We start from the raw sequence: 27,863 nt of genomic DNA, 5'->3' as shown, positions 1-27,863 counted from the left end.
AGGTGATGTGGGATCATACACTCTCAAAAGCTATGAATGGATATGTATATGGAATACCGTAGTGGTGGGCCAGTTTATTATTAGTCTATTTTATTATTAGTGCTTAGAGTCCTCTCAAATTAAAACTAACATTGGCAAAGCAATAAGTCTCGTCTATGTGGGGTACTGCCTTTGACAATGTTTGAAGCGATGCTGTACAGCAACGTGGCTGCTAAGTAGCATGGCTAAACATATATATATATATATTTTTAAAGCACTGTGATGCAGCCAGAGCTGGTATGGTCAAAGTGTTTTTTTTGTTATGGCAGGTGGGTTGGGGGAAGCAACATCACCAGAGAGGGTGTAGTGGGAAAGTAACGACAACAGGCATGAGGTACTGGTGGTTGACTGAACATTTTTTTAAGTGCCATGACGTAGCCAACAAAGGCCGCGTAATAGTGCTTTTTTTTTGTTATAGTGGGTGGACATGGACAAGTGAGAGGGATAGGGCAAGCATCCACACGGAATTCAGGTAGGGGGTAAGCAACAGCATGGAGGGTGGGAGGGGGCAAGGTACAACAGACAGTGGGAGTAGGTAAGCAACATCTCAAACAGCAGCAGGAAGGGGTAAGCACCTCTGTCCAGAGCTCTAGGGAAGGCAGGTTTGTAAAATGTGCTACAGTTGGTTTTTCTGTCAAGTGGACTAAAGTAGGCTGTTCTACAGAGTGCAGCGCATGAAAATGGAGTAGGCAACATCTAGATATCAGAATATTGTAACCAAAATATCGAGATCAATGCAACGTCACATATTGTTTAGATTGAAAGTCATTGGAAATCAATCAAAAGAATAACATGTCGTTGGACTTTGAAATTTGGCATTGCATAGATTAAAATACGCTGCATTTCTGTAGGATTATCCACAGATGGTAGCAGTCTGATATATTTTGCAGAGGGCCTGGGCATGTTTACTATTTGATGGTGTATCATTGGTAGTACCATGGTACCATTTATTGCTGTTAGACCAGTAGGATGGTCAAGGGATGCTCCCTCTGGTTTTTGGCCTTCTGGAACATCCTCTTGCAGAGGGCTTGGGGATGTTTACTATTTGATGGTGTATCATTGGTAGTGCCATGGTACCATTTATAGCTGGTAGACCTGCAGGATGGTCAAGGGTTGCTCCCTCTGGTTTTTGGCCTTCTGGAACATCCTCTTGCAGAGGGCCTGGGGATGTTTACTATTTGATGGTGTATCATTGGTAGTACCATGGTACCATTTATTGCTGTTAGACCAGTAGGATGGTCAAGAGATGCTCCCTCTGGTTTTTGGCCTTCTGGAACATCCTCTTGCAGAGGGCTTGGGGATGTTTACTATTTGATGGTGTATCATTGGTAGTGCCATGGTACCATTTATAGCTGGTAGACCTGCAGGATGGTCAAGGGTTGCTCCCTCTGGTTTTTGGCCTTCTGGAACATCCTCTTCGCGAGGAAATACATTTTCTTTTTTTCCTTTCAGTACATGTTGGATATTGGAAACCGATTTATTTCGAGCAACCTTTTGATTCTATTTCACCACTCCCTCTCCTTATCATCCCTTCCTGAGCTACAATAATTCAGCAGAGGCTGAAACTCAGTCCTAGGACTACAGGCAGTTTTTTAATGAGAATCTTTTCCTTGCCTTCTGGGTCTTTGCCGTAAAACATGCACATAGTTTTAAAAAATAGCATGTGAAAATTGACAAAAATGTATTATTTGTCAACACAAAGAGGGCTCTGTTTGGACCATCTGATATTGATATGCAGTAGTTCGCTCCCGGCAACAGGCCAGTCTTGCATTTTAAGGACATTTCTTCTCAGTCTAGAATGTGAGCAGAGCGACAGGCGCAACATCGTCCTCTCAAAATGCAGCTGCCATCATTCATTTTGTGAACAGCGGAAATATATGCAGCAGACATCTGACGCACGAGGCATTCACTGGGAGATCTTATTTATTTTGACAGAAATACTTTGGGAGCAAGTGGAGCCATTTACCACTAGTAAATTGGAAATACAGAAAACGACTAATATAAATGGAGCTTTTTGTACTCATCTGTATTATGAACAGAGAGTTTAGGTAAAAAAAAATGAGCAATTGTACTGGTGATGCTATCTCTATCGTTGGTTATTTTGGGTCTGAAGAGTCCAGCGGATCACTATTCACGTCTCTCTGTCTCATCTAATCCGATGCCTTATCGTCTCTCGTCTATACCCCTCGTTGATAATGTACATCCGCGAGAGTTTACCGATGTACCAGGATACTGTGTCAGGCCATCCCCCAATTTTCAGTGCTCCATATGTGCCTGTAACAGGAACTATTGTAGTGGCCTTTCAAAAGATGAAACGTGTAACAACAACCATAACAAACCCAAGTGTCTTCGGGGGAGTCTTCATCATTCTGTAGTGGGGGCTCGTGCAGGGGTGTTGAGCCCCCGCAACTGTCTTCCACCGCAGGATGAGAAAGACGGCCATGGCGGAGGGGGGGGGAGGCTGAAGAGGGGAGTGTAGATGAAGTATTATATCACATTACAATGCACCACCCATGTCTTCGGATGTGGGTTCCAGATCAATGATGAGTGCCAACCCTGCATATTCAGGCGCGGAGACCAGGGATTGCAATGCAGAATATCCACATACGTATGGTCCCTGTGCTCGCTGAGTGCCGTAAAGAGTTACCCCCACCTCAATCTTATCCCCCTCATCATCAGTGGCACTCTGTGTCTTCAGTTGGTCTTTCCCACTTCCCAAGTATCTCCAACCACAACTCTGCGATGCAGCATCTACGCACTCCCTGGTATCTTCCTGAAGTTGAGCTCTCTCCTCTGACCTGGCCCAGGTCATAGTTTATCGCACCCAAGCCTCCAACCATGGCTCCATTTCCGATTTCCCTACTAGTGCTATGTGTCTTTTCACCACGGCTAGGGCTAAATCCAAGTATCTGGAGCCCAGTTACTTCGATTTGGGTCTCGGGAAGAGTCCCAGCAGACATACATCTAAATAACAAGCAACGGGACGGCCCAGTGTACAGGTCAGCCTATGCATTACTCCTCCCCAAAACGGGCGCAGTCTGGGGCACTCCACGTCATATGTTCGAAGTCCGCATCCAATTCTGCACATCAAGATCACTGTCTTGATCCTCCTCCGTATATGGCCTGAAGTCTATTAGGTGTTAAATACGTCATATGCAAATAATGAAATTGGGTACATTTCAGCCGCATATTCCTAGATATCCACTTGGGATATGCCAGAACCCTCGTCCACTTGCGGTCCGGCAGGTCACACCCCAACTAAGCTCCCTACCCGGCCCTCAGTGCCATAAGGGGCCTTCAGCCACATTGTAGTAATCAATAAATAACATAACATCAGGATACTACACTTATCCAATATAGCTCTATAGAGCCACTTCACTAGATGCCGTGCATCACCCATGGTCAAAAATAGCTAAAGCACCATATGGGTTTTGGTTTCCTCTCTACCACTGGACCATAGGTCATTGAACAATCTCATTAGAGCCTCATGGGTCAGGAATTGGCCTGGGGTCAACTCATAGTGCACCAGTAAATCTTCTAGTGGAATTAATGTTCAAAACTGAAAACAGTCACCCACTGTAAGTAGTCCAGCATCCAACAACGCCATCAGCTGCTGCACCCTATAAAACGTGGTTGGGTCCCCATGTGTGAACCTCATCAATGGTAACACTGGGACGTATAACGGGCTCCCAGCGATTCATCGCAGACATCGTTTCCAACACTCTATTGCCACAGGCAACAGAACCCCTGGCCATGGGAGGACAACCTGCCGGATCATGAGCCTTGCCAGTAAAGCTTCCTGAGGGGTAAGTCTTCCCGTCTGGCCCATCTTTTCAAGCCCAGTACCAGCCAGCCATTGTGCCACCCACTGCATATGGGCAGATAAATAATAAAATTCAAAATCAGAGACTCCCAAGCCACAGTCACTAGGGGGACATCTAAGAGTCTTCAGTGACACCCTGTGTTGGCCACCATCCCACACCAGCTTTCTAAGTAAAGTGTCTGACTGTTCAACCAGAACGATCGATCCAGACAGGCAAGACATGCTGTAACAGAGGTTGTTCACAGATTGGCCTCGACCCCATTCCTTGCCACTAGCGACTGTGGACGCAGCTTGCCGTCCCTGATATACAGCAGCCCACTGCAATAGGCCACTCGGATTTCGAGACCGCTTCACGGGGCGAACATTTCAAACGCCTCCTATAAGCTGTTACAGCCTTCATTAGGTCGACTCTGACCCAGCATCCAACTGCACAGACCGTGATTGCGGCTGTCCGCATCCTTTACTCTTCTTGTACTTGGCCTGGACTTCTACTTGGTCTTCGCCTGGAACAAACCTCCCCCAAGTCACTCTGACCGCGATCTAGGCAAAATGTATACCGGCATACCATTGTTTATGTCCTGATGATGATCCCATATCTTTTGAAAAGGATCGAAATGCCGTTGACTTGTTGTACACCATATACACCTCTTTATTTAATACTTATTATGTGTAACGGTGTCTCCACTATAATTTGTTTGTCCAACCAAAATGTGTCTCATACAAACAATTTTGTTTCATGTTGTACATCCTTCCCACTAAGTTGGATACAGGCCTGTGTCCCACTTTATTTGTTTCTTGCTGAATATTGTGTATATTTAAGCAACTATATATTAAGAACACCTGTCTGGCTAGGCAGCTGTAAAATATAGTACTGATTGGGCCTATATTTATTGTTTGCTCTCATTAATCCTTGTCTAGGGACTACTGTCTTTAGAAATAATACGTTACACTATGACACAATGTCTTCATATGAAAAATAAAAACACACTGTATTAGCAATCAGGAGTAGTGGCTAATGTCAGAAGAAAGAAATAATATACTCAGGCAAATACTGGTGACGTATGAAAATAATTATTCATTTTAAGGCACACTACGAATAAAGCCACAAATCCGCCCTTTCAAATTATACATAGCATACAGGTGTCAGTGTGCAAAGTCAACAAAGTTTCGAACCTATGTGCATGTAAGGACCATCATCAGGACATTTAAAAGTCAATGTCTGAGAATCAACTGTATGACTGGTGGCAGAAGGCCCCAGATGTAGCTGAAAAAATATAAAGATTCAAGGTCCATGGGATGCAGAGGAGTTCAAGGCATGGTGCTAAACTCGGGGCTAGTAGGGGACAGAGAATATCAAGCATCGGTGAAATGGCTAGTGCTCCTTTCGTGGGGTGTGCTGAATCTGGGTTAAACATACCTCTGTATCCTTGGGTTACCCCCTTTTTTTCTTGGTGCACAGATTTGAATGCCTGCCACATTTCCCTTCTCCATTTTGTTCTTTAACGAAAGGGTTCAAGGCTTCGGTGCCTTTTGACTTTGTCATCTGTAAACTAGCATGTAAGAAGCACTAGGAGGAAATTACAGAGATGAGCTCCTGACTCTTGGATCGAAGGATTGACTCCTGACAGAGAAATAGCCTTTTAAATCACATTCAGATAAGTAATGATAACACTACTGATTTCTTACAGTGGAAAAACCACTATCCTAGACTGAATCTAAAACAAAAGTTAACATATATTGAAACAGGACTGCACCTTGTATGAGGCCCTAACTGAAAGTACCCTCCCAGAGCCCCCTGGTTACTCCAAGAGGAACTCAAAGACATACGTTACTGTGACATCATTCTACCAGAAGGCTAATGGCTATGTAATTGAGTCCATATGCAGGAATGACTTTGGGCAGACAAAGTGTGTTTTGGCCAAGTAGACTAAGGTTAAACTATTTTAAACATCAAATCTCTATAGAATGGCAGTTGTGATCCCTGCTACACTATGGACAGGACTAAATGGTCCTGCTTAACCTTCAGCATTGATCATATAAAGAAACCAGAACCCAGTGTAGGAGCCCAAAACTCTGGTATAATTGGACTAGTATTGTCTGTTTCATAGCCTCTGGAGGGGAAGAGGAGACGCTGTGCGAAAATTGCACTGGTTCTCTTTCTGCACATCCCAAGAGTCGCACAAGGATTGCCCCTGATCACTAAAACACTGTAGTCAAAGCGACATAGGCTCACCATTTTGACTTGCAATCATAGTGCAATGAATGTGCCGTGCAGCTCAATCTGAGATTAGGTCGCTGAGATTTATCTTCACCCCTTTGAAATAAAGTCACTTCAGTTTTTTACTGACGGCTTTGAAATAGTAACCAGAACTTTTATGGAAAGCAATACGCCTGTTAAAATGTGTTGTCACAGTCCACCAGTTTGGTTCATCCCCCCCAAAAAAAGACAGATCTTACGTAACACTATTGCCACCTGCCTCCTCTCCCGCCTTTTAGCCAGCAACATGACCATCAGAATATTTCTATTGTGAGATCTAGTTTGGAAAAAACTTTATTTTGTTTTTAGATTTATATAGTACACTACTGGGGTATTACTACACTTTACAGAGACCATAGTTCAGTTGCAATTAAAATCAGACCGGAACAAAAACATCAGCTTCTTAAGTCTCTTTGACCTTCCAAAGTGGGGAGGAACCTGAGCAGATAAGCAGACTCTCTAAGATGTACACCCTTCTTAGCAAGACAGTCTGCACAGGAAGACCGCCTAACTACAAACCCCTCTGCCAAAAGCAAGCAGCTCACAGCCAACCGCCGTAGCAAGTAAAGTGTGAAGAAGGACGAAGACTGTGGTAGACATCTTATACCTGGCAACAATATGGCACCAAATTATCTAAGATGTCAGAGGAAATATCATGTTTAATGCATGTCACTTTTTTACATGAGCCCTTATGTTTTTCTTTTATACAGGCACAATCTTGGTCCCCAGACACTAAAAAGCATGTGTACTTACGCAATACAGTCTTGTTCATCTTCGGCCAAAAAGTGGTATGTGCGGTTGTCTAAAGTAAACAGAATAAGGCTTAGTTAACAAAAGCTCAGCAAAAGGCAGAATATTACCAACCTCTTCTAAACTAGCTTGTTCTGTGCACAAAAGAGTATTTGGCAGTTAGATGTGAGAACAAATGGCACAGAGAACAGTTGGCAGTATCAATATATTTACAAACAGGGATTGTATCTGTTAACCTTTTATTTTCAAAGGTTAAAAGAAAAGGTAATAGCTGGGACAACTTATGAAGGCAATTTCAAAAGTTGCATCACAACATGCGTTCCCCCTCCCCGCTTCTGAGAGGTTTTCTCTTAGAATTCTTATTTCAAGTACTTAGGCCCTTCAATGTATTTTCTTTATCGTCCCCAGTTCACCATTTTTGCAGCTCTTTTTGAAGGTTCCAGACCCTTTTTAAAAATCACCTTAAATATATGTCAGTCTTATAGGGTCACTTCACAGAAACCAGTAAAATAATCTGAGCTGCAGTAAACTTTAGCCTATAGATTATCGTAAATTCTTGCTGGGGTAGAGAACTCTTATTGTACAAGTTATTTCCTGAGACTTCACAACCCATACCTACGCTTTGCCAGTGGCTGTGCAATGATTATTCTTTCTCTATGCATAACTCCAATAAGTTAGCCACTCAAACAGGTGGGGAATTTGAAATGAAGAACTGCAGCTGAAGTGGTCAGGGAAATGCTAAATTTGTAGCAAATTAATCAAATTACGACGACGTTATCCACAGAAAACTTTTATATATGTACACACACGTATTATACATTACTACCAGAAGAAAGACACTCTCTCAGGCTGTTCTTCATCAAAACTTGTATGATCGAAATGCATCGTGAGCCGTTTTCTCAATAAACTCACCAGCAAGAACAGCATGTCTTTTCTCTGGAAGTAATAGGTTTGAAATGTTTAGCAGATCTGCTGATAGACGTGACACCCCTGTTGGGTCGGGAGTACTGGCAGTTGCCAGTTGGTAGTTATAGTTATGACCTAGTTTCCAAAGACAAAGTGGTTTTTGTTTTCCTAATAAATTTGCTGCCCTTTGACGAATCTTCATAACATTTTTAAAACTAGTTTGCTACTCACTTCAGCTGCTGCCTGGAAAGTTTCAGGGTGATTCATCCAGAGGGGCTGAGAAAAAGGGAAGGGTTCCAAAAACTTTTCCCCCCATGCAATTTTCCATCAGGATTTTAGCCACAACTACAGCCTGAACCGTTGGACAGATTTACAATAAATTTGGCAGAATGCTAGATTGTAGGGCTTTGTGCATGTAAAATGTGAACCTAACTATAATGTCCCTGTAACCTTTGATTTTTTAGTGCATTTCTAAGGTTTTTTAAATGCATTTCCTAACTACATCATCCCTGTAACCTTTGTTTTTTTGTGTGAAAAAATATGTATGTATGTATATATACCTATATATATGTGTATATATATATATATATATATATACATACATAGATAGATAGGAATATATATCTATCTATATATATATTTATTATAGATATATATTCAGTGAGAAAACCCAAAGGTTTCAGGGACATTATAGTATATATTCAACGAAAAAAACAAAGGTTAAAGTAATGTTATAGTTAGGTGAATATGTCAGTGACAACATTAACGTTTTGAACTAAAAGCAAATACAGAAATTCAGCTGCTATAGTTAGCAGAGCTAACTATAACTTACGGCCCGCCATGCACTGCTTATGACCTCACAGATTAAATCCCTTATGACATGTTCTATGACATCATTTATGATGCCACTGATATTTTATCTTAGATACCTGAATAAAAATATAAAAAACAGGCTCAGGTCTGACATGTTTCATTATAAAGTTTTTCTAGGTTTAAATCATGCAACATGCTTAACTACTTTCATAAATATTACCCTACGATACATGGTGCAGTGTTACTGCTTTAGAATGAGTTCTGAAAACCTAACCATTTAAAACTAATTTATTACCCATCAGATCAGCGTGGACATTCTAGCACATGGTCTATAAATTGGAAATTCCCCCGATTCACAAAAAAAAATGCCTTCTGAATTGTACAGTAAGCTGCATACTACAATGCAAATTTTTCAAGTGAGCAAGATTTACTAAACAAATGCACTGCCAAATGAATGCTTAACACAGGGCAACTCACGGGAAATTAGATCGAAGCACTTTTTATCTTCCAGATTTGGTTTGACTTGACATGTTAGCAGATTCAGCTTGGCTGGTTGGCGATTGGCCTGTCAGGAAAGCATATATGAATTGGTTTCAGTTTATATGGCCAAGTTATAGTCTCACTCATTGCTTTCATTTATAATCACAAAATGCAAAAGGCAGCTTCAACATTTCCAAATATTTAGGTCATATTCGAAAGGTTTAAGTGGGCACCTAAGGTTGGGTGCAGATCCTTGCTCTCTTATCAGTCGTCCAATGGTGGAATAGTTTAGTCTTCATCTGAGTGCATAGATTCTAGACTCAAGTTTGGGCATTGCCATTTAGGTTCTACAGTTTCATGCATTGTAGAGTGGAAGGTTTCCCAGGCCGGCAAGCAAGTTATTGCAAAGGTAAAGAATGGTTCACTCACTCTGTTCCTCACCCACCACTATGGTGCACTTATGATTTCAATGAGTTATCTGGGGACCTGGCTATAAAACATGGAACCTCTATTACTGTGAGTAAGGTTCTTACTGAACATTCTAGGAACTGCATCATACTTTTGTAACTGGACAAAATGTAAGCACAATGAAAGTCTGTTCTAATGCTCTGGGGAAAAAAAGGGTTAGAATCGTGGCAGAACCTAAATTTGTCACTCAATCCTATACGGCCAATACTTCTCATTTCCATGAAGCATATAGTATTGTTTGTAGAACGTTCTAGTACAAGCAAACCTGCTTCCTATCTTCCCATGGAAAATGAAGTTATGGGTATTTCTAGTTTTTGAAAGGCAGGAAAACTTGTATTTGTATATGCTTGAACCAATGCAAAAACAATCTTAAAATAACGTATGAGTAAAATGCCACCTGCCGTACATTATAAGGATATTACAAGCAGCAATGGCCTATTGTTAATAGCAGAGGGGCCCCACCACTCCAACTTTTTCTGGTGTGTCAAGAGTGTCTGTCAGACTGAGCGAAGGTCAGTCTGACAGACACTCTTTATGTTGGGTCGGACATTCAGGCACTGTACAAGTCCTAAATGCACAGGCACCTGGCTACCCTGACAGCAATATGCTGGGCTGAAGGTTTCACAGCCCTGTTGGTGTGAGCTTCTCAGCTCAGCAAACTATTCTGTGAGCCTCCCCTGAAGATGAGGAGGTGCGTCACTGGCAGAGTTGGACTTCAGTGATTCCGTTTTAAGTCCTGAAGTGCCCAGGGCCAAGTGTTCATCAGTGATTCTTGTCACAGAGTGGGGCCAGCAGGTCCAACTGGCCACATCCCACTCTCTGACAAGATAAGAAGGTCCTCCTCTTACTGGCTGACCTTTGACAAGGTCAATCAATGAGAGGAGACAGCGGTATCTTTCTTCCATCCCTTCAGGAAACAACAGAGGCTTCCATTTTGCCACACGAGATGAGCCCAGTAAGGTTTTTTATCATTTTGGGTGTGTGTGTGTATGTATGAATGTTTGTGTGTGCTTTGGGTATGGGTTTCTCCGAACCCTGCTGCATATTAAGGGTCAGGAGTAAGCGTCACCTGAATAGGGGACGTCCCCCTGGGCACAAGCAAAAATCCACGAGGTGGTGGATGTGGAAATGATGTACACACTTAAGTGTCAAACAATAATTTCAAAATGTAATATGCGTAGGTCATAGATATTCCATGATTCATATCAATCCCATGAACGTGCATACAACGTAAATCCTCAGAAATTCAAAGTGAACATTTCAGAGTCCCGATGCATTTCGGGCTGTCAAAGCCCTTCGTCAGGGGAAAATGATCTAAAAATAATCAGCAAGGATACAATGAAAAACACAATACGTTCAGCATGAAAATAACAACCACAAGGCTAAATGATGCAATGTACGTTTAAAAAAATGTAGTGCATTCTTAAGTAGTGAAACGGTGAAATACAAAGCGCCGTGTCTTAAGGTAAAACAATCTAAAGCACTCGAATGCAAATGAAAAACCAGTGTGTGTAGGAATTGTGAAACGGAAAAGGGCAAACATACATAAGTCTGCAGGGATGAATGATGTTACGGTGATAAATAGAGGTGGACAAAAGCGAAAACGCCTACAAGAGGATAAGTGAAAGTCCCCTGGAAGGAATGTACTACCCGTTGAACGGCATAAAAATAGTGTCTGTGAATGACAGAACGTCAAAAATAGGTGTTCAATTCTATTCTGGGGGAACTGCTACAGAAAGCGTGCTGACCCGAGAATCCCAAATCACTAACCATATACATGTTACCGTTGGTACATAAGAGTCTCAAACGACCTCCGTTCAGACCAATCGTGTCCACTAGAGGAAGCCTACATGAGCCTGTGGTAAAATTCCTTGATAGACACCTACAACCGTTTGTACTCAACATGCGCACGCACATCAGAGACACCACTGATTTCATTTCCAGACTGAGTCAAATTCAGATTAAAGAGGAAGATGAACTATGGTTGTGTCCTATAGACGTCAAATCATTGTACACTTCGATACCACATGATCTGGGCATAGCTGCCATAGAAAACACACTACTAAATTCTGATTTAGATTTCAATTTACAATTTTTCATCATGGAACTACTTAATTTTACTCTATATAAGAGTTATTTTAAGTGCGAAGATCAATGGTTCTTACAGTTATCGGGCACTTCAATGGGCAATTGCGTCGCTCCGGCGTATGCGAATATATTCATGCAACAATTTGAAGAGGATTCCCTAAGGGAAACCACAATAGCATACTTGATCAATCACTTTTCACTCAAACACCTATTCACACAAGACCCATACCAGTAGCCAAATGTCAAATATATGAATGCTTTATTCACCAAGTAAATGCAGTAAATTAAAAATGATTAAAAGAACAGAGTTAATCAACTCATGGATTAAAATAACAATTTCATCAAGAATTATTGCACAATGTGTAGCAAAAACATTTTTCACACAATACAAAACAACTTCAGGTCAGCATTACTGATCCATTAAAAAATAGAATTGTTTTCCACAACACCAATGATGTGCACCAGAATTATATAAAACAAGACCGAGAAGCGACGCGTTTCGGTGGTATCAGCAGGTCCAAACCACCTTCTTCAGGCTTTACATTAAAATGTGTCCCGGCACTTTAAAATGTATATGTAAAGAAATATATATATATATATATATATATATGTATACATATGAAATCAAACATTTTGCAACATTATTCATTTGGTACACAAACACATTTATACTTTATTTTTAACAAAGCATTAAGATATTGTGAAAAAACACACATGCATAAGACCATCGGCTCTGTCACATAATTTCTTAAGAAATCCACATCCACACTCAATTATTCAAATATATGTCAAACAAGTCCACACACAATGACTCCCATTAATCTCAGGCTATAAAAATATCTCTGACTAGTATTTGTGTGTTGTTAAAAGGACACTACCACCCTTTACACACTCAAACACCATGAGCACTATTCATTGATTTAGGTGCTTGTCTACTTCCCTTCTTGCAACTCCTCTCTCATATCCACACAACAGGAGTAATTAAAAAAAAAACACCGTAATGACAACGTGCGGTTATGTAACGGTGAAATAGTCCTCCCAGTCTCTAGTGGCCAACAGGTCCCAGATTACACTGGAAAAGGCTCCTATTTTCAAATTAGGAACAATCCAAATTAGCAAAAATACGAATAGTACTCTCACCCTTCTGTACTCCTGTTTCATCATAAATACTGCTACAGACCTAGAAATTCTGAAAATAAGGCCTGTCACAGTCTGTTAAAACGTTTCATCAGCTGGAAATAGGCCAAGGGTGTTGCCCTGCAATCCGACACCAAAGTTATTATTTATAATCATTGAAATCTCAGGCTTAATAGTGTGTACTATAAGAGAATTTTTTTTTTTTTTTTTATTGAAAGGAAAGAAACTGATTCAAATTTTGGCTCCAAAAGAGGGAGTTTTCGATCATACATTAAGGTAATAGTAACACTAAAAGAATTCTCTTATAGTGCACACTATTAAGCCTGAGAGTTCCATGATTATAAATAATAACTTTGGTGTCGGATTGTAGGGCAGCACCCTTGGCCTATTTCCAGCTGATGAAACATTTTAACAGACTGTGACAGGCCTTATTTTCAGAATTTCAAGGTATGTAGCAGTATTTATGATGAAACTTGAGTACAGAAGGATGAGAGTACTATTCGTATTTTTGCTAATTTGGACTGTTCCTAATTTGAAAATAGGAGCCTTTTCCAGTGTAGTCTGGGACCTGTTGGCCACTAGAGACTGGAGGACTATTTCCCCGTTACATAACCGCACGTTGTCATTACGGTGGGTGTTTTGGAATTACTCTTGTAGTGTGGATATGAGAGAGGAGTTGCAAGATGGGAAGTAGACAAGCACCTACATCAATGAATAGTGCTCATGGTGTTTGAGTGTGTAAAGGGTGGTAGTGTCCTTTTAACAACACACAAATACTAGTCAGAGCTATTTTTATAGCCTGAGATTAATGGGAGTCATTGTGTGTGGACTTGTTTGACATATATTTGAATAATTGAGTGTGGATGTGGATTTCTTAAGGAATTATGTGACAGAGCCGATGGTCTTATGTATGTGTGTTTTTCACAATATCTTAATGCTTTGTTAAAAATAAAGTATAAATATGTTTATGTGTACCAATTGAATAGTGTTGCTATATGTTTAATTTCATATGTATACATATATATATATATATATATATATATATATATATTTCTTTACATATAGATTTTAAAGTGCCGGGACACGTTTTAATGTAAAGCCTGAAGAAGGTGGTTTGGACCTGCTGAGACCACCGAAACGCGTCACTTCTTGGTCTTGTTTTATATAATTCTGGTGCACATCATTGGTGTTGTGGAAAACGATTCTATTTTTTAATGGATCAGTAATGCTGACCTGAAATTGTTTCGCATTGTGTGAAAATGTTTTTGCTACACATTGTGCAATAATTCTTGATGAAATTGTATTTTAATCCATGAGTTGATTAACTCTGTTCTTTTAATCATTTTTAATTTACTGCATTTACTTGGTGAATAAAGCATTCATATATTTGACTTTTGGCTACTGGCATGGGTCTTGTTTGAATAGGTGTTTGAGTGAGAAGTGATTGATCAAGTATGCTATTGTGATTTCCCAAAGGGAATTCTGTTTAGACATAGTGTCAATTGGTGTCCTGTCCCTTTGGCAAGTAGGACCACTCTCTATTTTTCTGGAACAATTTGAAGAGGAACACATTTTGAATTAGAAGACATGGATGGAACACGCAAGAGTTTTCCTGAGATATATTGATGATATTTTCATTTTATGGCATGGATCACACCAAGAATTGTTAACTGCCCTCAATGAGTTGAATCGAATTAATGATAGGATTTAGTTCACCTTTGAGATAAACCAGGATTACATGTCATTTTTTGATGTGCTTATTGAGAGATCTGCCAACAAACTGGAGACAGACATGTTTCTCAAAAGTACAGACCGGAACAATTTGCTGCATTTCAACAGCTTTTATCAACAGCCTTTGAAAAACCATTTACCATATTCGCAATTACTGAGGGTCAAACGCATTGTCTCTCAACCCCAAACATGTTCCAAACAGATTGATAACATGCTCACAAGATTTTCAAAACGGGGATATCCTTCTAAAATTCTGGAACAAGCCAAAGAACGATGTGCATCAAGAACTCGATTTGAATTGTTAGCCAAAACCAACAAAACTTGCCTGAACCGCATGGTAGTGTTATTCAAATTTTCCAACCACGAGCCAACGTTATAAAAACATCATCAACAAGCATTGGCCCATACTTGCAATGGAACCTGATTTTAAGGGGTTGTTTAGTAACAAACCCATATTTGCTTATACCAGAGGCAAGAATTTGAAGAAACTACTAACTCTACCTCCTACTGCTTCTCCAACGACACACTACAAGGGCACCCAACCTTGCTTGAATTGCAGCAATTGCAATAACGTGATTAGAGGTACATGGACAACTCACCCTATGAAAGGAACACGTATTAATCTCCAAGTCACAGCAACATGTGACGCCACTAATGTGATGTATCTTCTCAAATGCTCGTGTGGGTTGCCCTATGTGGGCAAGACAGAAAGGAAAATCAAGACTAGAGTCCACGAGCACAAAAGTAATATCAGAACCAAGAACTTAAATTCTACGGTTGCTACACACTTCACTGACAACAAGGATAACATCAGTCAATTGAAGTTTCTAGTACTTGAAACTGTAGAGAAAATTGAAGGCAGAAACAACAACAACTACCTACTACGGAGAGAGAACTATTGGATTAAGGCTCTGAATTATTTAAAACCTTTTGGTTTAAATGACAGAAGGGAGCTCTGTTGTTACGTCTAGCTTCCTGGTCTCTTTGGACTTGCCGTGTCTTCCATCCCACCTTTTGGTTTACTGAGTTTCTCTACCTTTTTCCTTCTTTTATCCTGCCCTTACACCTTGATGTTTTTTGAGTCATTAGTTTTATTATAATCTTTACTATTTTCAGCCTAGTGGGGTCTTAGCTTCATACACGTCACATCACATCTTATCTATTTCAGCCTTTTTCGTCACATTTCAATTTCGTCTCATCGTTCTTTCCTTTACACACATGGGTTGTCTCAGCTTGCCCTTTCTTATCTCTTTTAGCTTCGACCTATCTCTCACTTCCTTTTGCATTATCACCTGTATTTTCTTACATCCTATTACTTTCTTTCCTGGTTATTTGAATATGGTTTGTTCACATACAATGATATGAGCTTACATCGCTGTTGACATGTTTACCCATTTGGGTTCTTGAATGATGCAAGCGTCTTTTTGGACGTTCTAAGATGGCTGCCGCTCTTTTGTTACACTTCGGCTCGTTCTCGAGTCCGTTTTCAGTTATATATTTGTACACCTTGCATGGCTGCCTCTATACTTCGGACTAACTTTCACGGGGCGTGTAGACGCAGTCGCACTATGAATATCGGTGAGTGTTTGCTATCTTGTTCTCGGGTCAGCACGCTTTCCGCAACGGTTCCCCCACGATAGAATTGAACACCTATTTTTGACGTTCTGTCATTCACAGACACTGGTTTTATGCCGGACACTGGGCAGCACATTTGTTCCAGGGGACTTTAACTTATCCTCTTGTAGCCGTTTTCGCTTTTGTTCACCTCTATTTATCACCGTAACATCATTCATCCCTGCAGACTTCTGCATGTTTGCCCTTTTCTGTTTCACAATTTCTACACACACGGGTTTTTCATTTGCATTCGAGTGCTTTAGATTGTTTTACCTTAAGACACGGCGCTTTGTATTTCACCGTTTCACTACTTAAGAATGCACTAAAAAAAATGTAAACGTACATTGCATCATTTAGCCTCATGGTTGTTATTTTCATGCTGGACGTATTGTGTTTTTCATTGTATCCTTACTGATTATTTTTAGATCATTTGCTCCTGACAAAAGGCTTTGACAGCCCGAAATGCATCGGGACTCTGAAATGTTCACTTTGAATTTCTGAGGATTTACGTTATATGCACGTTCATGGGATTGATATGAATCATGGAATATCTATGACCAATGCATATTACATTTTGAAATTACATTTCGGATTGAAATTATTGTTTGACACTTAAGTGTGTACATCATTTTCACATCCACTACCTCGTGGATTTTTGCTTGTGCCCATGGGGACGTCCCCTATTCAGGTGACGCTTACTCCTCATTTGTTTCACACCCCTTGACCAGAGGGTGATACCCCAGGAGCACCCTACAACCTGATTATTGTACACTTCATGGTGTGCGCAGTCCCAACACTGCTTGCATATTAAGGGTCACCACTGATTGCATGTCGTCAAGGAGTTCCATGACCAGATAGAGGAAAGAGGCCAAAGGCTGAGTTCCTTTATAAGGTCATGAAACTTCTAGGTGACTTGCAATATCCTTATGCATTCCGGGGCTACCTTATTTCTTATGATACATGGTCACACCACCCCATTTCCCACAAAACACTTAAATCCACGATCCACTGCTCACACAAATGAGAGATAGCATGTTTGCAAACATGAACAAAAAATAGAACCTCTAGTGCAAATTTAAACACCATAAAACATCTATATATTTGTTGCAAAATTATATTACAATCAGTTCAGTTTTTTTTTTTTTAAGCCACTGCAGCTTGGAATGTGTAGAAACATGCAGAGTGATTCTATCTTTGCTATGATTACCTAAAGAGTGAAAAAATGAACATGGTGCCATAAATATCTACTTTCTGCTTATCACAGCTCATCTGGAAAACAGAGTACAAGAAGAAAAAGCCATATTTTGTTCTCGTGTTTTTAAACTGCAGCTTTAATTATGCTCCATAACCTGCCTTTCAGAACGGCTGCTGGCTCTGGCAGCAAGCATTGTGACATCAGAACTCAACTGTAATAAGTTATAACAGGTAAGCAGCTATGTAATTTCTTTATTAGAGGCTATTAGATGCGTCCCAAGCCGCCTGTAATAATGAAACTAGAGACAGGTCTTTCTACAGGGACTGCAGGATCTCCTGTATTATAATGGAATAAAACAATTCATGTTCTTCTTTACTGAAATAGACCAATTTTTACACTTATTTGTGAACTTCCATCGTTTTCTTATTTTTCAAGATCGAGAGGGCTGCCGTTTGGAAAGTGGGACACTTGTTTATGACACACTATGTTAACAATGCACAATATTTAGGTTGAACACCATTTTGTAAACTGTACATTCCATGCATGCTTCCTGCGTTCGGTACTCAACCTACTAACCTGAGGACATCTATTTTAGGGATTTCTGCTTCCTCTCTCAATATTGCTAAGTGAACTAATGGTCCAGACCATCCAAACACAGACTACCCTCTCCCTTTTTTTTGTTACAAAAAAGGTGCACAAAAACATATTCTTTGTGCTAATCCTTAATCTAAGTATTCAGTTTGCTTTGCTCATGGCCTATTAATTTGGTTGTAGTCTAGGCTTTTCCGACAAGTAGCTCGTGGGTTACTGGTGGTAGTTCTTCAGCTGCCTATAGGTAGCTCTCCGGTACAACCAGGCCTACTATATTAGAAGCTTTACATGGTTAAATTAAAATATGTATAACATTGAAAAGTGTGTACTCCAGATGAAAATGTGTCTATTTTCAGAACTCATGAGGTGATGTTTGCAGAAATAGGACTACATTCCCAAAATATATTTAAAGCTGATGTTTAAGCGACAAATCATGTGGTATTGGAGACTTATTACTATTATTATTTACAGGGACGTTATGTCTATGGTCATCCTAGACAGACCTCCTGAGGCGGAAGCCGGGAGCGCGACCTGCTGATATTTTAATTTGTTATCAGAATCACTTGTTGTTTTTAAACCACTTACCCTCTCCCCCTCCTTCACCACTTCAGGGCACTAGCCTGCTCTTGGACACGCTGCGCAGCCGATATTATCGCTGCCGCGGTGAAACACCTAATCGAATCTTGCCGCCATTTCCTGCTCGTTCACGGAGGCCACGCCCCCTTCTGAGGCCACGCCCACCGCGAACCAGTATTTAAAGCGCTGACTACAAGCGCCGTAATTATCCTTGACAGACCTCCTGAGGCGGAAGCCGGGAGCGCGACCTGCTGATATTTTAATTTGTTATCAGAATCACTTGTTGTTTTTAAACCACTTACCCTCTCCCCCTCCTTCACCACTTCAGGGCACTAGCCTGCTCTTGGACACGCCGCGCAGCCGATATTAACGCTGCCGCGGTAAAACACCTAATCGAATCTTGCCGCCACTCCCCCGCCTCCTCGCCAGCCACGCCCCCCCCGAACGCGGACTACAGTCTTATAAAAAATGTGCTTCCCCCGGAAGCGCAGCGGGCGCGACGAATGCGCGCCGAAGGCGCGCCTAAGGCTAGCCCGTCTGCGCCCGTCCGCGCCAAGGTAGTGCCATGGGCCACTTACGCTGACGGTTTAGACCCTTTACATCAGGATCAGCTTCCTTCCGGGCCACCCTACTCTAGAGAGGAGCTCATCCAAATAGGTAAGCAACATGCAGATAAAGGAATACTTTCTCTAGTACCTACATCACATCCCTGGGCCGACGTACTATGTGAAGACGTTTTGAATTGCGGGCTATTAAATGTTAGGTCCCTGCCTAAACATTGCACTGAGATCCAAATTCTGATTGACACTCACGAACTAGACATTCTGTTCATGACAGAAACTTGGACGCGTCCAGACTGCTTGGTCGACCCTGGATTTGCTTGTCCACCCGGGTTTAAATTTCTCCACTCCCCTAGGCCTACTGGTAGAGGCGGGGGTGTGGGAGCTATTTTCAGAGCCTCTTGCAGCATCCTTACTCTTGACCTTACTTTGGGCACCGAGATGTTAGGGCTTTCAATCCAGACCCACGCTGGGACTACTGTCACAGGGATAGTTTGCTATCGCCCACCAGGGGCGTTTAGCCTTCAGCAGCAACAAGCGCTAATCACCACCCTGACTAACATCGCTCTATCGCACCAGAAGATATTTATACTTGGTGATTTCAATCTCTGGCATAATGGCACCCTTGACTCAGCTCTCAGGAACCTACTTCTTACCTGTGATAGTTTTGGTCTCTCTCAATTGGCCTCCAAGGCCTCTCACAAAGCAGGTCATCTACTTGATCTGGTCTTTGCGGCACCAGATCTGGTGGTAATGGGGTAAACCCTTCCGATGGACTGGACTGATCACTCTTTGGTTAAATTCTTTCTTCACAAGAAGACTGGTCCTTATAAGGCCCCTGTGCTGACCAAGGAAATTAAATGCAGAGATTGGAGAGCTCTCTCACGCTTACACCCTTCTGGTGAAGTGTCCATTTGCAACAGCTCTTCGATGTGAACAAAAGTACAGGTGAAAATTATAACTCTCTTATAACCAGTATCTCAACGGTTGTCGACATCCATGCCCCTCTTAAAAGTCGGACTTGCAGAGGTAAAGACTCTGCCCCATGGTTTAACGACGATCTAAAACTGTTAAAACTTGAATGTAAACAAGCAGAGAGAAGGTGGAGACGCGACTATAAGGAAACGTCCAAAGAAACGTGGAAAACTAAGGTCCATGCTTATAAAACTCTCATTAAAATATCCAAAGCCGATCACTACTCCTCTCTGATCTGTAACACTACCAACAATTCTAGGAGCATTTTTAACATCCTTAACAGCGTCACTAACCCGGAATCTTGCAAAAATTCGATCGTCCCGTCCCAAGACCTCTGCGACAATCTCCAGAAGAATCACTTCTCAGGTTTCCACCGCTTACATACGATATTTTTACTAAGATAGCAAGAGGGATTGTTTCCGGGTCTCCTCTGGACCCGGTGCCTCCCAAAATTTGGAAGGAATTTGAAGATGAACTTTTCCCCCCTCTCCACCTAATCTGTAAGCAATCTCTAATGACTGGCACTGTCCCTGCCCACTGGAAACGAGCGTTAGTCTCCCCCTTGCTAAAAAAAACCTTCCCTAGATCCTGACTGCTCTAAAAATTACAGGCCCATCTCACTGCTGCCGTTCCCTGCCAAGATAGTGGAGCGGGTGGTCAGTAACACTCTCTCCAACCACCTGGAACATCATCTACTACTTGACGGGGACCAATTTGGTTTCCGGCCTGCCCATGGAACCGAAACAGCCCTCATCACTGCTATGAACGAACTTCAAAGGCGGGCAGACAGAAGACAGGCATCGTTCTTGATACTGCTCGATATGTCTGCAGCCTTTGACACGGTGAATCATAAGATCTTATTAAGGCGGCTGTTGGAGGCAGGAGTGACGGACACGGCGCTGCAATGGTTTCACTCTTTTTTGCAGGACAGGCAGCAGGCAGTATCTTTGCCACCTTTCCAATCAGCCTTTTCCCCGGTAACGCACGGAGTCCCCCAGGGCTCTGCTATCAGACCAATACTTTTTAATGTATACCTCAGGCCGTTAATTCTACTTATCAAAAGTTTCGGCATTAAAACCGTCAATTACGCCAACGACACGCAGATGATCCTCTCCTTGGAAGGAGAGGATTCTATCTCTGTGGAGGTCCTACATAATTGTCTACGGGACACATCAAGGTGGCTGAAGGATAACTCACTTCAGTTCAATGCAGGGAAAACTGAGGTGCTCTTTAGCGCTGGTTCGAGGATCCCCCGACCGTTACCTAACAACTTCTGGCCCCCGGAAACAGGGTCCAATGTACAGCCTGCGGACTCTGTCCGCAACCTAGGGGTCATGCTTAACCACATGCTTAGCATGGAGACCCATGTTCAAAAAACATCGGCCTGCTGCTTTGCCATCCTCCGCTCTCTAAGAAAAGTCTTGCCCCTCCTACCCACCCAGGCCCGCGCCCAAGTGGTTAGATGTACCATCCTGAGCAGGTTGGACTATTGCAATGCCCTCCTGCTCGGGTCCCCTGAGTTTCTGCTGGATAGGCTCCAAAGGGTCCAATCTGCGGCTGCAAAATTGGCCTTGGGGCTGCCGAGAAGATCTCACGGACCATCTGCCTTGGCAAAATTGCACTGGCTCCCTCTTAGACAGAGGATCCAGTTTAAGGCCCTCTGTATTGTTTTCAAAACCCTCCATGGTACCGGTCCAGCCCCTCTTCAATCTAAGTTTGCGTGGTATGTTCCTACCAGACATCTTCGCTCCTCTGATGCCAAACTGGTAGTCATCCCCAAATTTAGGAAGGTCAGAGCCGGTGGTAGATCCTTCGAGGTGGCTGCCGCCAGACTTTGGAACACCCTCCCCATCGAGATTAGGCACATCAATGAACTCCTGCCGTTCAGAAAAAAGGTTAAAACTTGGCTTTTCCCTGGTTAGCCTATTCCCCTCTGGTCCACTTCTCGCTCTTCCTCTGATTCTGTCAGCGCCAGGATGCCTGCAATGGTGACAGTTGCGCTTTATAAATTCTTAAAATAATAAAATAAATAAATAATTCTTTACTATCAAGCAGAGGCATTTCAAATTAACTAAACCCTTTTTACATTATTGCAGGAAACCCTGCCTGATGAACAGAGATTTCCACTGCTGGTAGTCTTGCAGGTGGTCATTAATGTAATCTTATCTGATGGTCACGATTACAAAACTAACAATATTTTTAGCTTAAGATGATTTTCGTGAAATTTAAGTAGCGCTTATTACAGTAACATTTGTGCAGCAGGTGCAGTTGCACTGGTGACAGTTGAACCCTGAACCTTTACTACCCAAAAGGATCCAAAAGGGTCATTTTCTTTGCTTTCAAGATGACCCATGGCATACTTGCTATGCTACTGAATTCAGGCATTGTCTACATGATTACAATTGGCATGTGTGGGGACAACAACATGAACTCTCTGCTTAAACACTCCTGATATTTCGATTATGGGCTTTCACTGGTCGTTTTGGTGAATATATTGGTGCATCTGGTGGCACTACACAATCCTCTACAGAAGTCCAGTGCAGTCGTTTTGTCTTATGGTTTAGGAGAAAGGACTGATGAGACAGAGCTTTTTCAGGAGTTTATTGACATATTTGCATGATACGACATCTTCGTCATTCACTCTAATTGAAACTCTAGATGCAATCCAGACCCAGATATCCGGCGAAGCCTCTGGTTAGGATAGACTCTCAGCAGATTTATTCCAGAATAATATATAAATTCCTTGTCAAATGCATTGATGGCTGCAGCACCAATCCTGAGGTCTTGGAAAGGAGCAGAAATAATCCCTATTTATAAAAAGGTGATAAATCCACACGGGAAATTATAGACCAATAGGTTTGATAGACCAGCAGCGGTGCATCTATTAGGGCGTTGGGGCGTAACCACCCCGCCCACAGCTCTCCCTCGGCGTCTTTGAACTTACGTAAACTGAATCAGTTTACTTAAGTTCAAAGACGCCGAGGGAGAACTGACAATCATGTCAGTCAGCATGACGTTGGACCGCCCACCCCATTCAGAGTCTGAAGCGGGTGGGCGGTTGTAGGAGAGTAGGGTCTGCTATCCTATGGTCACCCCAAATTTTTGCTTTTTGCTTCACTGGTTTTTGACATATTGAGGCTGTGGGCCTGCCAATCAGACCCCCAGCCTGCTGTTCTCTCTACTAAATTAAAACTATGCACCCTAGGTGCATAACCAATTGGAAGTGGATCACCCTGTCAGCCCCTGTACCAGTGTACACTAGGTACCCAGGGCATTGGTGTACCCAAGGCCTGCCAGGGGCTGCAGCATGTATTATGCCACCCCAGGCTTGGCCTAACAATCTGACACAACTGGCTGATCACTCAGCTGGGGTAAGTTGGTGTAATCACCTCTTACTTAGGTGTAGTATACCTATACCTAACCTTAAATGGGACACCTGGTAACCTCTAAGTCACTCCTATGGCAGGCCTTAACAATCCTGAAGGCAGAGTGCTTGGTTCCATGTGAGATGGTGCTCTGGCATGAGCTGAGCCTGTCTGCAGTGGTCGGAACAACTTCCTTCTACTGTTTCCAGATATCGTCATACCATATACTCTTAAGTGCATTATGAACCTCGCGGTTAAATGCTATCTTTGGTTTGGCTTTATCAAAACATGTCGAGTAAGGTGTCATACGAATTGGAATACTAACCCCTCGCCAATTCTGGCGACGGGGTTAGCATTCCACCCTTCTAGAGGGACACGACATGTACAGTACCTGAAACCCGGGTAAAATCAGACATAGCCTCAGCTCCACAAAATGGATGCTGCCACCACAGACACAAGTCTGCCCTCCTGCTGCTGGGAGTCCTTCCAGCTTGGGAGGTGTGGACAAAGGGTTTCCTGCCAGGGGAGGTGCGTGCACCACCCCAGACAGGATTTTGTGTATTGGTCAGGTAGGGCTTGAAAGAAACCAGACATGCCTGTGGCTCACAAGGAGCCTCGGTGCATATGCCAGTTCAAACCGGTCCTGGGGCACACCAGTCCCGGGCCTGGGGCGAGCTGGACAAAGGATTGGGGGTGTAACCACCCCCCTTCCTGGTCCCACCCATAGGGAGGGACCTAGCAGGTAGTCCGGCCCCTAGAATCCGAATAAAGGTAGGAGCTGTGTCCTAAGACTTCAGACATCCTGGAATCAACTTGAAACTAAGAAGAAGACGGGAACTTCGACATTCTGCTGCACAGAAGACTGAAGAAAATCTCCCCTGTGGTCAGGGAGTGACCACCTTGCTAACGCAAGCACCATCCAGCGAATCACCGTCTGCTTTGCCGCCGCCTCCCGCCGGAGCCCGAGCCCAGAGACTGACAAGACCTGGACCTCCAGACCTCTCACCGCCCGATCCACAGTCCCTGAAAAGAGGAGACCCGTGGAGGCACCGAGACACGTGGAGCCAGCCATCTTGGAACGACTACGACAAGCTGACAAGTGCAACAACCGAGGCTCCCTCCAAGTTGTGCTTTGGGTCCTGAGAAGCCCAACCCTCGAGCAGCATCTGCACCAAAGGTGAGCCCTCCAGCATCTCCACGATCTGCGTGGGGCACTTCTGCATTTTGCCACTCGACGCGCCTAACCGGTTGCTGGCCCGCTGGCTAGTGGCCATCTTGGCGACGAAATCTACGACAAACACCGCTGGTCTGGTTGCTCCAGACTGGCCCTTGCTCCCCTCCAAAGGAGCAATCCCTCTGACCTTGCTGGTCAGAACCAACAGCTGATTTCCGAATCCTCCTGCAATTGCTTTTGCCAAGGCTTGTTTGCTTCGATCAAGTCGCCGACACCGCCGACAGCGAGAGCCTGCGTGGGACAGCTCGTGAGCCGACTCCTGGACGTCGTCGACCTTCAGGGACCACGTGGCTGCGGAGACAAGCTACCCCTCATCACCTGTTTGCACCCGACATCGCCTGGTACCCACCTGGTGCCACGCTGGTCACTGGCTAGTGACTGTGAACACTGTCCCCTCTGCTTACAGGTCTTCAACATCTCCGATCCACTCTTGGATCCACTGCATCCCTTCCCGACCGACCGCCTGCAGCATCTTTGTCCCAGGCTCAACGGAACAGATAGAAGAAACCCGACGCACTTTGAGGCCTATGCACCCGCTTCCTGTGGGTGAGGTAAAGCTGGTACTCCGGTGCCCATGTGTAGTAATACATCTCTAGTGCCTGTGTTCCAAATCTTAAGTTCCTAGGTCATCCGGAAGATTCCTTTTGCAGTAACTTTGTACTTTTTACGCACCCATTGAAACCTATGGGAGCACGCGTGTGACTATTTGCGCTGCACACGCCACCCGTGGACCTCCTGGTCACTAACTGACGTTAGCTCCTTGTAGGCCCAGCGATTCTAGAGGCCCTAGGCCTTTTCCCTTTTCTGTTCGTGGTACTTATACCACTATTTTAGTATATGGTTTGAGTGGCCACCAGGGCCTATCCATATAACGTGCAACTTCTGTGTATTCTGTGATAATCTTGTTTGACGATTTGTGCTCCTGTGCTCATAAAGAGACTAGGGGTTACTTTGAGAAATAAATACATATATATTTTGAATATATATCTGTGTGGTGTCCTTTCATTGGTATAAAAGGGGGTTACTATTGGTAAAACAGCTTGCTTAACACGCATCACGAGTTTAGCCTCAAAGACTGCTTAGCCTACGCTACCACTAGGGCAGCTAGTCCAAAAAGGTTGGCTTACAACCACACCATAAGGGTTGCTTGGCATGGTACAAGGTGGTCACTAGAACTAGTGAACAGCATATACCAGGCCAACTTCTCACATTGGTGAGCAGCGGTTGGATTTGAGCTTGCTGTGTTTTACCATTGTAATCTCTTGGTTACCAATTGAAAGATCACATAGGTACCTGTAGGTACATATAAAACAAGATTAGATATACTTAAGTTCTACTGAACTTAGTTGTTGTAGAGCAAAGGGAGTAGCACACCCTGACTACAACTACTAGATAGGTTTAGTAGGTAAACCCAAGTGTAGGTAGATTGCAACACATCCACCCACACTTAAGAGCAATGGCCGGGGCAGAGGGGTCCACTGTACCCATCTCTGTTGAGAGTGACCCCCAGAGGGCACCATCCAGCTTTGCTACCCTTAATCAGAATGAGCTCAGGCATTTGGCAACTCTTAGAGGCCTTAAACAGCCCAAGAACCCAAACTCTGCTGAGCTCAGAGAGCTCTTACAGAATGATGAGAATCAGAGAGCACTCAAGAAAGCTTCCCAGTTAGCCCCCTTAGGGACAGGAACAGGAGGCCCCCCTTCTAAAGATGCCACTGAAGTACCCCTTCCCAATAGTCACCCCTTAGATGGGATGCCTACCACAGAGGATGAGAGTGAAAAGGATACTGACAGTAGTGAGGATGAAGGGAGAACTAGCCCAGTGCCAAGTGTTATACTTGGCCCAGCTAAACCAAGGCTATTGGGGACTGACAGTGGGTTCAACCCACTGGATCTCCCCAGTGGACTTAACACAGGGCTTGGAAGGCAAAGGAATCGCTCAGGTGACTCCAATGCTTCCCATGGCTCTAGAGGCTCTCAAGGTCACTCCAGGAGAAGGATGACCACCCCTCAGAGGAGGGAACATGAGGCCAAGATGCAAGAGGCTCAGCTGAGGATCAGGAAGCAGGAGCTAGAAGTAGCCCTGATGGAAGAGAAACTTAGCAAGGCTAGACAGCATAAAGAGAGTGGGTCTATACCCACTGGTGGCAGCATTGTCCCTAAGGACAAAGATAGGGTTTTCGACAATAGAAACCTGTCTAAGGTTGTGCCCCCCTACAAAAGTGGGGATGACATCCACAAATGGATAACTGCTCTTGAGAGAGCCTGCAAAGTACAGCAGGTTCCTGAAGACCAGTGGGCAGCAATCCTCTGGCTCTCCTTTGAAGGAAGAGGCAGAGACAGACTCCTCACTGTTAGAGAAGAGGATGTCAGAAACTACAGAGTCCTGAAGAGTGTTCTGGTAGATGGGTTAGGCTTAACCACTGAACAGTACAGGTTAATGTTCAGAGACACCCAAAAGACACAGACTCAGGACTGGTCTGAATACATTGAATGTGCCACTAAGGCTTTGGAGGGTTGGTTGCTGGGAAGTAAGGTATCTGATTTTACAGGATTGTATAATTTGATGATGAGAGAACAGATTTTAAATAACTGTCAAAACCAGCAACTGCATCAACACTTGGTTGACTCTGATCTGACCTCTCCCCAAGAATTGGGAAAGAAGGCAGACAAATGGGTCAGAACCAGGGTTAAGCAAAAGAACCAGAACCAGGGCCAAGGGGGTGATCAGAAGAAAACAGACCAAAAGGGTGGAGATCAGAAACCTAAAGACCAGAAGTCTTCAACAGGGCCCCAAACTACTACTAAGGAGGGTGGGTCCCAACAGTCCAAAAAGAAGAAAGAAGGTCAAAAGAAACCCTGGTGCAATCATTGTAAAAATACAACTCACTGGACTAGTGATTGCAAAAAGGGTGGAGCCCCCAACACTGTTGCCCCTAAGGCACCTGCTCCCAGTACTACTGTTAGCAGTGTTGGTCCCCAGACAAAGGGTGTAGTGGGAATCACTATGGGAACTGAAGGAGATTCTGACTTAGACAGAACCCTTACACAGGCAGTCTTGATCTGTGATGGGGACATTGATTTGTCCCTGACTGTGAGCCCCAGTAACCTGGGCAAGTACAGACAGACTCCTTTAATTAATGACAAAGTGGCTCAAGCCTACAGGGACACATGTGCCAGTGTCACTATGGTGACACCAGGCTTTGTGGACCCTGGACAGTACATACCAGGTGAGAACTACCTGGTGACCAATGCCAGCAA

At 43.3% G+C, this 27,863-nt stretch overlaps 1 protein-coding gene across 1 annotated transcript in view; it reads right to left on the bottom strand.

Annotated features, from left to right (window-relative positions):
* LOC146812057 (arf-GAP with SH3 domain, ANK repeat and PH domain-containing protein 1-like) overlaps positions 1-27,863 on the bottom strand; it is a 1,117,518-nt gene that overhangs the window by 359,407 nt on the left and 730,248 nt on the right. Inside the window, exons 13-14 of the mRNA XM_085619062.1 lie at positions 9,066-9,153; positions 6,873-6,921 (exon numbers count right to left, since the gene is read on the bottom strand). Coding sequence (XP_085475188.1) covers positions 6,873-6,921; positions 9,066-9,153 — 137 coding nt within the window. The remainder of the gene's footprint in view (positions 1-6,872; positions 6,922-9,065; positions 9,154-27,863) is intronic.

This window comes from Triturus cristatus, chromosome 7, assembly GCF_964204655.1.
Source record: "Triturus cristatus chromosome 7, aTriCri1.1, whole genome shotgun sequence".
Taxonomy (NCBI): Eukaryota; Metazoa; Chordata; class Amphibia; order Caudata; family Salamandridae; genus Triturus; species Triturus cristatus.
This window is presented reverse-complemented; position numbering and strand designations above follow the sequence as displayed.